This window comes from Buceros rhinoceros, unplaced genomic scaffold (assembly GCF_000710305.1).
Source record: "Buceros rhinoceros silvestris isolate BGI_N320 unplaced genomic scaffold, ASM71030v1 scaffold1386, whole genome shotgun sequence".
Taxonomy (NCBI): Eukaryota; Metazoa; Chordata; class Aves; order Bucerotiformes; family Bucerotidae; genus Buceros; species Buceros rhinoceros.
In genome coordinates, this window is record NW_010416712.1 from 44,663 (window position 1) to 54,486 (window position 9,824).

Sequence of the window (9,824 nt, forward strand, 5' to 3'; positions counted from 1 at the left end):
CTGTACAGGTCTGGGAATTACTCTCCCAGTCAGCCAGGCTGGAGGGCAGAACTGGATTTCTCCCGAGAAAAAGCCCTATTCGAAACAGCAGCAGGGCAACGCGAGAAATGTCGTACTCGCCGCAACACGAACAGAAATCCACAATAACTACTACGTTCATCTTCATTTCTGAGCTCAGCCCGCACGGGAAGACACGCGGCACAGAGAGCTGACAGGCTACCACATTACCTGAGCTTGACAGCAGATCTGTGTTAGGCACGGAGCTGAATTTAGGGAAGTTTGATTTTCCTTTCCCCACACCTATTCCCCTGCTAACACTTCACTCGAGGAATCAATTAGGCCTTGATCAACCATTGATCGAGAGTTCCCAATGGGGAGCCCTAATGCATTTTATCTGCAGTTATCGTTCCTAAGTAACACCAATTTCTGAGCGTGCACTTAATTCTTTTCATCGATACTGTGCTATCCTTCAACCAGCCTGTTAATAGCATTTTGGAGGTGCACTTTCAATGAAATCTGCCTTTGACAAATGAATTAGTGGAACTATCGGGATTCCCTTTGGTGGGTTTGCTTTTTTCAGCCATGCAGGCAAATAAATTCCACCCCCCACATCCCCTCCTACCTAAAAAAAAAGGTTAAAGCGATGTGCTGGAGTTCGAGATACTAAATGGAAAGTGGTTCAGAACAAATAGAAGAAGATAACCAGTAATGCTTTAAAGCAAACATTCATTATTTTTCACTAAATTCCCTATGGAGAGAAAGATGTGATGCATCTTTACAATCTCCAGAATTTTTCACCGTCATTAGATTTCCCCAGCAACATTTCTTTTAAAGGAAAGGCACAAAAGGTGCGTATTGGCTTTGACAAGACTTCAGTCAATGCTTAAGTCAGTCATGTGGATTTAAGCCGGCGCTTAAGTTATCTGCCGAACGGGAACAGATTTAAACCTATGCCTCAATGCTTTGCTGAAAAGAAGCCAAAACGCATTGGTTATAATTAAATTCTTTTGATGAAATTTCTGCAACTCCCTATTGTGTGACACCACTGAAATGCTAATAAACTCGTTAAAATTAAGGTTATTACCAAGTAAAATAAATCACAGAGACACTTCTGTCTTTTCTTATTTTCTATCACCATTTATATAACATTATTTTGCATTAGAATAAAATACTTGACCAGGGCTAACGCAGCAGCGTCAAGAGCACTAATTGCAGCACATCGCAATCCAGCTGCCTGTGATGCTACGCTGGTGTATGTGAGAAAGAGCTATGAGCTATGTCAGCACTTACACCTAGCCCTGACTCCAGGACATCGCCAGAGAGATGCCACATGCCAGGAACTGCTCAATGCCCGGAGAGCTCTTTGAACAACCAGACAAAGAGAACTCTAACGGGAAGATGAAGCGTTGTCACACAGGCTGCTCAGGAACCACTGCAGACACGTACCAGGGCTCGCAGGCTCTGAAGCAGGTTATGCTAACGCAGACAACCCCGCAGAGATACCACAGGGAGTTAAAAACGGCCCTGCCAAAGGTGGGTACCATCCACACAGACCCTGCTGTGAAAGCGGGAGCACTGCGGCACAGCAGGGCACGGGGACCCAGTACTCCTGCCACCGCTCACAAGGTTATCAGGAAGAGGTTTTAAAAGGTACGGCGATGGGGTAGTGCACGCGGCGCCAGCCGCTGACGGAAGAACACTGGTAAGAACGACAGCCTGAGCAGACGCTCTGCTCCGCTGAAGCCCCGTCAAAGACAAACATGGAACACAGAAGGTCTCTGGCCAGAAGCTCAACGAGAACAACAGCTTCTGCGGGAGGTTTGAATCAAACTGTCCGTATGAATAATGTCTTCAGTTTGACTGTGACGCCCTTCCTCAGACTGGCTCAGCAGCATCGGAGCATTTCTGCGAGCAATGGCTCCTGAGCACTGAAGGTGGAAGAGATTCAAGTCTTTCCACTTGGTCTTTAAAGCCAAATGTGAAAGAGCTTGTGAGGACGAAGCTACACATGAAATGATACCCACTACATTCCGGTCTGCTGCCTCCCATCTGTACAGGACCAGGCAAAACAGCAATCAGGAATTACAACAATTTGTAAAATGTTTTGAGGAACAAGGCAAGAAATGCATCAATCCACAGGCCATATTTTTTATAAGCTGGCAGTAAACGCTACAGAGGAACTCATTACAATTTACTGCGACACGGAAAACAAGAGCGTTTTCACACATCTCATGAAGAACAGAAGTAGCCATTATTTTTTCATCCTCTACCATCCTGTGGGTCATTTTCAAAAGAGCTAAGCAGGTGGGGAATTCAGGCTGTAATTTTCACAGGGACCCAAGTGAGTTAATCGCCAGGTCTTTACCCAAAATTCTGGTCTTAACTTGGAGTTGCCAATAGCAGTAACTGCTCCCATAATCAAATATTTCAGTCAGCGATCCTTCGGCACCTTTGTTCCTTAAACTGGCTTACATTACTCAGCTTGACAACTCAAAAAGAAAAGGAAAAATAAAGTACATTATGAAGGTTTAGTTCTGTTCTTCCTTTTGTGGGCATTAACTAGTGGCACCGTAGCTCTGCCCATAATCAGAAAAAACGCAGACATCTGAACAAACAGAAATCATGTATTATAGCTGCAAACAAGTAAACATGGACTTTTTTTCCCCTGTGCCTCCAGGAGAATCATCACAGTAAAAATAAATACAGATGCTAAAACCAGCAGGGTTATACGAGTTAGAACTGGTACTACACTAATTTATTAGCATAGTTTATATTCTAACAGGGTCCAACCAGGTGCTGAGAAATCTAAGGCACATCCAGCCTCTGACAGAATGGGGTCCTGCTGCTGCCCCTGTATCACAATAAAATGAAGGTTAATCCTCTCAGGATCCAAGGATCTCTCCTAAATACATACAGAACCTCACACAGACATGACCAACTTGTAAAAGTGTCTAATCTGTATTAACGGAAACAAAATAAAACACGTTAAAGAGAAGACTCGAGTTATAGATGGGTGGTCGCTCCCATGACCATTTGCATGGCTCTGGCCATGTCTCTGGAGTTTGGTCCCCACTGCTTCAACTGGGGACCTGGAAAAATAGTGCTCCCAGAGCAGTAGCAACTTGTCTTAGTTCTCAGAGTCACACAAACTCCCTTCCATACCCACATCTCTCGGGATCATAGGTCTGCCCCCCCCAAAATAAAAAGCTACACTTTGGGAACCGGCATATAAACCTACACAAACATCAAGTCCCTTGGGTGCCCTCTTTGAGCTGAAACAGCCTATGAACCAGTCACTTCACTGCTCTGAGAACAGCCAGGACAAACTAAAAGGGCCGTATAGTTTTTCAGAGGTCAAGTGATTCATATTTTGCAACGTAACCAGCCAGGACAGTTGGAGGAACAGTGAACAAGGTGTGAGCCCAGGCTTTTCCAAAGTGCTCCCCAGAGCAGCTCCAAGAAGCAAGGCACTACTCCTTTCCCTTCCTATGCGAAGTTTTCTGGAGCTTTCTCCAAGCCCTCTCTACAGCATCAGACCGCACAGCCGGTTCAGAGAGAGCCGTAAAGCCCAGGGCAGTGGTCACCTTGTGAGATCAAGACAAACGTTTCTCTATCACAAAAACAGAATACGACACTCTAGGGCAACGGAGCCAGTCGGCTGCTTAAAAGCTCAGAGAGGCTGCTGCTGTCTCTAAACGAGAGGCAGAGGCAATTTTGGGGCTTCTCCCAAGCTGATGAATGAGAACAGGTCAGTCTATGCTGCTCTGAGTCCCAGCAGCCTGTCCCACCCACCGCCAGAGCTCCACACTCTTCCACAGCGAAAGAATAAAAGCACTGGGCTGAAAACCTATCTGTGAGTGGCTGTAAAGAACAGTTGTCTTGATCCTTTTCAGTAATTAACACACTACTAAAACAACAGATCCAGCAACGGATACAGAGAGCACCTCACAGCTTGGGAGCCCATGTGGTGTGTCCAGGCACGCTCACCCCCCCTGCAGCTGACATCATGGTGCAGGCACCAGCCTGTCACTGTGCCCACGCGACAGCAGAAGGAGCAGAACAGACCTCACTCACCAGACAATGTTTGTAAGCCAGCTGCAATGCCCAGCCCTGCCGTCAGCACGGCTTGGTCTCTCAAATCCCTTCGCACCAGCCCAAGCACCAAGAGCTCTCACTTCAGAACTGGCCCCAGCTGTCTGCAGCACCTGGGCAGTGTTCTCAGCCCCGGCCTCCCACCCACGCTGGGTAATAACAGCACCTTGCTTCTTGGAGAGAGGAGAGCAGAGATTAAACGCTGGGGCAAGGGCTAGAGCTTCCATGCCAAAGCTCTTCCACTTGACAAAGTGGGAGCAAATGAAAACTTCAAGGAAATCCAATAGTCCACCTCTTCTCAGTCCAGAAAAAGAAAATTATGATTGGCCCTCATTTCACCCCCGGAAGAATTTTACCTGTACTTACACTCCTAATTAACAGAAGCTTACTAGGTACTTGAAAAAATTGCTGATCACACACACACACGTGTATATGAATGATATGGAAGCCCCCAAAGTCTTAATCTGCAAAGTCTTTTTCTTCTTTTGCATCCAAAATTAATGCTACTTTCTTCTGCTGTGAAAGTGCTACTGTAGATTGTTCCTTCAGTGATTTCCCAAGGACCAACGTTAACTGAATCACTGTGGTGGACAAGCCTGGGTTAGCTGCTTCCCGTACCAGTACGCGTGGCAACGCCGTTCTTCACATCAGGAAAGCCAGCACACAGGTTTTAACCATCCTGCACGAAAAACCCCTAGTTTAGGCAGCTGCTGGTTTATTTATTCCGTAGGCAGGGCTGGAAGTGTAACACAGACAAACTACTGATATCCTCAGTGTAAACCATGGATTTAAAGTCATACAGGAACATTAGAGGCCTCAAATTTGATCACCCGCTATGCGGAGAACACAGTGATTTCCTAACCCAGTAACACGGCACTCGGGCTGCGGGCCACGTGTTAGACACCGTTCTGACCGTGCAGACAGCGGTACGGCCCTCCTGCACCAACCTGCAGCACGTCGCTCCGAGGAAAGCTGCATTTCCTGATCTCTTTATCGAGAGCAAATAAACCCCCCTGCAGACCAAGAGGCTGAAGGAGGGAGGGAATCCTTCCCAACACTTTTTCACCGTTTTTACCTCTGAAGAGGGAGGACCAACATTCTCTGGGGCACATTTGTCACTGTAACAGCGCTGATTGCTTTAGGAATAAAAACGTTTCACTGTTTTTTTCTTTCCTCCACACCCACACATTTATTGAACTATCACTCGTTATTTTAGAAACTGTTATTACTTCTCTTCTGAAGATCTCCTAAGCAGAAGAGACCTGTCCTTTCCCAATCTCTAGCAGGGTAGTCACCATCAGCCCTCCTCATGGCTGCCCTCTTGCACCCTTCTAGCACTGTCACCAAAACTTGGTCTTAAACCCACGGGGAGCCGAGTCCCTCGATTTATACAACGACGTGGTAACATTTTCCAGCCGATTCTCTTGCTGCGCAGAGCCCAGTGTTGTATCTGGGGTTTGGAGGCCCAGGGCATATTAAGCAGATGCCTTTATTAAGCTGTCCTGTATGACATGTCGACCTTCCTCCCAAGAAATTCCAAGCAATTCAGGATCCAATAATGCATACGAGTAACTTTAAATTGCCCCTTCTGCTTTAATTACCTTGCAAGTTAATTCCACGGGTCAGCCCCAGCATGCCGGCCACCAGCCCAGCTCCTCTCAGCCCTTCAGAAGGGCACCTGCCAACAGCTCACTCATTACTCTGGGGCTTTTCTAGAAAGTTATGTTGACTTCTCCACGAGTTGGCACCTCCACTAGTCCAGGTGATTGCTAAACATAACGAATATAAGTATGTCTAACATTAATCCTCATTTTCTTTTGAGATTTTGTGTAGTTATTTTTAATTTATTATTTGCTATTTGGTCTTTCCGTTCCAGAAAAAGCTGTTTATTGGTCATGGTCTGTCTGTCGGTCTGATGACTCTTAATTCACAGCAAAATTTTGGCACCTATCATGTGATTTTCAAGCTCCTTTAGCCTTATTAAACTACGTATAGATAGTATATCTATATACATCTATATACCATCTACCTTGGCTTTTCACTAGAATCTAAGTACATGAGCTGCAAGGAGCAACTAGGAAAGGTAACAAATTGTGCGTCTTTGCCTGCACTAAGGACACCCCCTCTGTAACAATATTAATGTGGCTATTCACTTGTAAAGATATTTTTAAAAATGCAATTCATTCTGATGAGTGCCGCTTCCTGCATGTTCCTAGTAAGGCTTGTTGGCTTGCCTTTTCACGGGGGTTTTGGTGTTTGTTTTTCTTTTTTAAAATGGCAGATGCACTTGGCAGTAACTGTGACCTTGAGTTGTACACACGAGCAAGCAAGAGAGCCCAGTCCTGCAAGGCTGTTTATGCATTCTGAGACAGCTCCTTCCAAGAGGGGTGTCTCAAGGAAGGCAGAAGCATGATGTGCATACCAAGCCAAGAGCTTCATGATTTATTTATAGGGAAAAGGGGCATAAAAATTTGCTGAAGGGGAAAGAAAAATGAAGAGTCTGACTTACCTTGTCACTGTAGACGAAGAAGAGAATCACAACAGTGAGCTCCAACAGAAATATAATTAACAGCATGATAAAAAACTGTCAAGAGAAGAAGGGACGGGGAAAAAACAAAAAGTGAAAACCATCAACATCTATTTCAGCTTTTTCTGGCTGCACAGTAAGTACATTCAGCAGGTCATGCAGGATGGAGAGTGCGACTGATACAGGCAGCAAGATGCAAAGCTGCTGTGCCACAGCAGAACAGAAGGCACGCGACACACAGCAGCTGAAAAAGCAGGTAAAGGACTCGTCAGGAAACGCAACGGTGTCTGGCCACACATACCGCTTGTTTGTGTCACTGATTTCAGGAGAACAGCACAAACCCCCTGAAGATCTGTCCCCCTGTCTAACAGCAGCCCTCCAGGGCTCTTCCCAGGCCAGCTTGTCCTTATTTTTTTCCCCATCAGATCTTTCCAATTAAGGTGGTATCAGTGAAATCCACAGCTTACCCTTCCCACTACAAGATAAGGTAGCCTGGTCCGTGGCTCACAGCTCCTTTCAAGAGGAAGCACGGGAGAAGCAGAAGGCACACCAAAAAGCTTGTACACCAACTTAGCTCTAGAGCAGCTACGTGGATCACCCCCGGGTTTCAGCTGAAAGGGGCTGATTTGTACTGAAGAAGTCAAAGCAAAGCTGGTCCATCCCTGTTTCTCCTCACAAGCCACGGACCTGTCTAAAACCCAGCAGTCAAAAGCTCAAAGGAGAGGATGAAAACCCTTTAACCCAGGGATTTCAGGTAGATGCTCTAAAGCCATTAGCTCTGATCGACTTCAGCGAGGAGGACTGTTGGCAACGCCAAATCCTTCGGAAAAAATCACATCCCCCACATTTTGTGAAGACGCTGGACGGCTCTGCAGCAGTGTCAACACAGTGGCTGCGGGGACTTTAGAACCAGCACTACCAGAGCCTTAAATGAAACTGAGTTTTGCAAAGATGGGTAAAGGAGAGAGAGTAATTTTGGAAACTTTTTAGTCTCAGGCAAAGGTCCTGCTCCCTATAACACAAACTTCACATACTTAGCAGCCTGCAAGGCTGGAATTCTAATACTGAGCAGCAGCGACTTAATTGAAAGCCCATCCCCAGGGGAGAAAAAACCAGTCACCGTCTCTTTAGCTTCAGCCACAAGGCTGTAAACCTATGAAAGTTTAATAGCTGCAAAGCCTTATCAGAGCTTCTTCACTGCCTGGTAAGTCAAAACCAAACCTCTGAACCTATCGATTTCTGTGACTGAATGGAGGGCAAAAGGTCAGAAAGGGGAAAGTACCTTTCTCCACCAGCACAATTACTCTGTCCACAGAACTCATTGCATTTTGCCCTGTGCATCTTAAATTAAAGTTTATTTTCAAATCTTCATCACCGGCACCTTCACACCTGCCTGACCCTAATACTGGATGCTATTACTTGTTCACGCTCATGCTGCAAGCTGATTTCCATCCCATTACCATCCAGCACGGACCTTCTGTACAGCTGTGCCCACCAGCCCTGCTGCAGCCCGCTCATTTTTCACATTTACCATTTTAGCAGTAATTGAAACAGGAAAATGCACACTACTCGGTGCAAAGATGCCCAGACACTTTGCTGTATTTCAGGGGGGCTCTGGGGTATTTTTTTACTCATCCATGAAGTGTAGCTTTTCCAAAATGTGCGTGTGAACACCACTGTCCTGCTGTGAAATTCACTGGCACAGCCTGGATGACATTCCCTGGTAATTTCGCCAAACCTAATTGTCGATGCTTATATATTCTGAGCTTTCCGTCTAAATTAGAAAAGCTTTTGGAAGAACTTCAAAACCAGCACTTCAGTCACTTCTGAGAATGAAGCAGGGTAAAGTTCGTTACTCTGCCCGGGTTACGTTTGTGGTCGCTTCATCTGAAATCTCACACTCCGCTGTTGAGAGCAGGAACCTGACATGAAGCACGGCTCCATTATTCTTTATTCTTACCCAGTTATGAATGGATTTCTGTGGAAAAGTTACTAGTCTTCAAAAAGCAGCATTTCACACATGCCATGAGAGATGAGAGGCTGCAGCAGCTGGAACCTTCTAAGCCTATAACCACAAAAAGCCCACTCGTACCCATCCACCACGCAGCTCACGCGTGACCAGACAACTCGCAAACCAGCCCGCAGAGCATCGTCCCCCCACGCTGTGGTGCCTGCACACGCCTGCGATGCCTTTCTGCCGTCCTCTCAGCGCCGATGGCCTCCAGTCCTGCTTCATGGCACATGAGCTGGAGCAGCCAGGAACCAGAGGAAGAGTCAGGGACCTGTTTTTCCCGTGCTCTCAAGAAAGCTTTTCCTCCCTTCTCTGTCCTTGCCAGCATGGAGACAGTACAGATAAAACCAGGGAATGACTTTGCAGGAGCAAATGGAGGCTGAGGAAGAATGTTTTTAAGAGTGGATGGGTAGTGGTTTGGTTCAAGGTATGATCTGGTTACCAGTTTAGAGAAACTGGACCTACGGGGAGCAGTAGCTGATTGTGGCAGAATATACCAGAGGAAAAGGCAAGGCCTGAGCACATGGGTATTCAGGAGGAGCTACGCTTTGGGGAGGATGGTGGCTTGTGGAGGACCCCGTGCTGGAGCCACAGGGAAAAAAAAAAAAAAAGAAAAGAGCAAGAAACAAAGAGTGGCAGAAAAAGGAAAGTGGCAGAAAAAGGAAGGTGGCAGAAAAAGGAAAGTGGCAGAAAAAGGAAAGTGGCAGAAAAAGGAAAGTGGCAGAAAAAGGAAAGCACACACTGACCCCCACAACTGAGTATAATGTGCAGGGAGCAGGCTGGAGGCTGGCAACAGGGGGGAAAGGTGTCTGGAGGGATGCTGAGGTGTTCCCTCAAGTGTGTAATTGTCAGTATTTCTCAATACCAGAATCAGTAATTAAAAGTTTATCTTAATTGGCAATAAATTAAATGAAATTTCATGATTCAGGAGGGTTTTCCCCTGTGACACCACGTCATACAACTCTGCTAAACTCCCCCATCGCAGGACTGGAGCAGGCAGCTGCTGTTGCCTGCTGTGCCACTGCGGCCAGCAGCAGAAGGCTGCGGGTGGATCTTCTGGTGGGACCACGATGGTGATCCCGCCTTCTTCAGTTCATAACGGAGAAACAGGTATGAGGTTGTCATTGTAAAAGATGCTAATGCTGGGAAGTCGAGCACTCAACATTTAGGAAAGCTTGGCATAAAAGTCCTCTC

General features: G+C 46.4%; 1 protein-coding gene across 1 annotated transcript in view; it reads right to left on the bottom strand.

Moving 5' to 3' along the window:
- Positions 1-9,824, bottom strand: part of TSPAN4 (tetraspanin 4) — a gene marked incomplete at its 5' end in the record, with an annotated part of 65,124 nt that overhangs the window by 39,737 nt on the left and 15,563 nt on the right. The window contains one exon of the mRNA XM_010137887.1: positions 6,602-6,676. Within this exon, the coding sequence (XP_010136189.1) occupies positions 6,602-6,676 (75 nt within the window). The remainder of the gene's footprint in view (positions 1-6,601; positions 6,677-9,824) is intronic.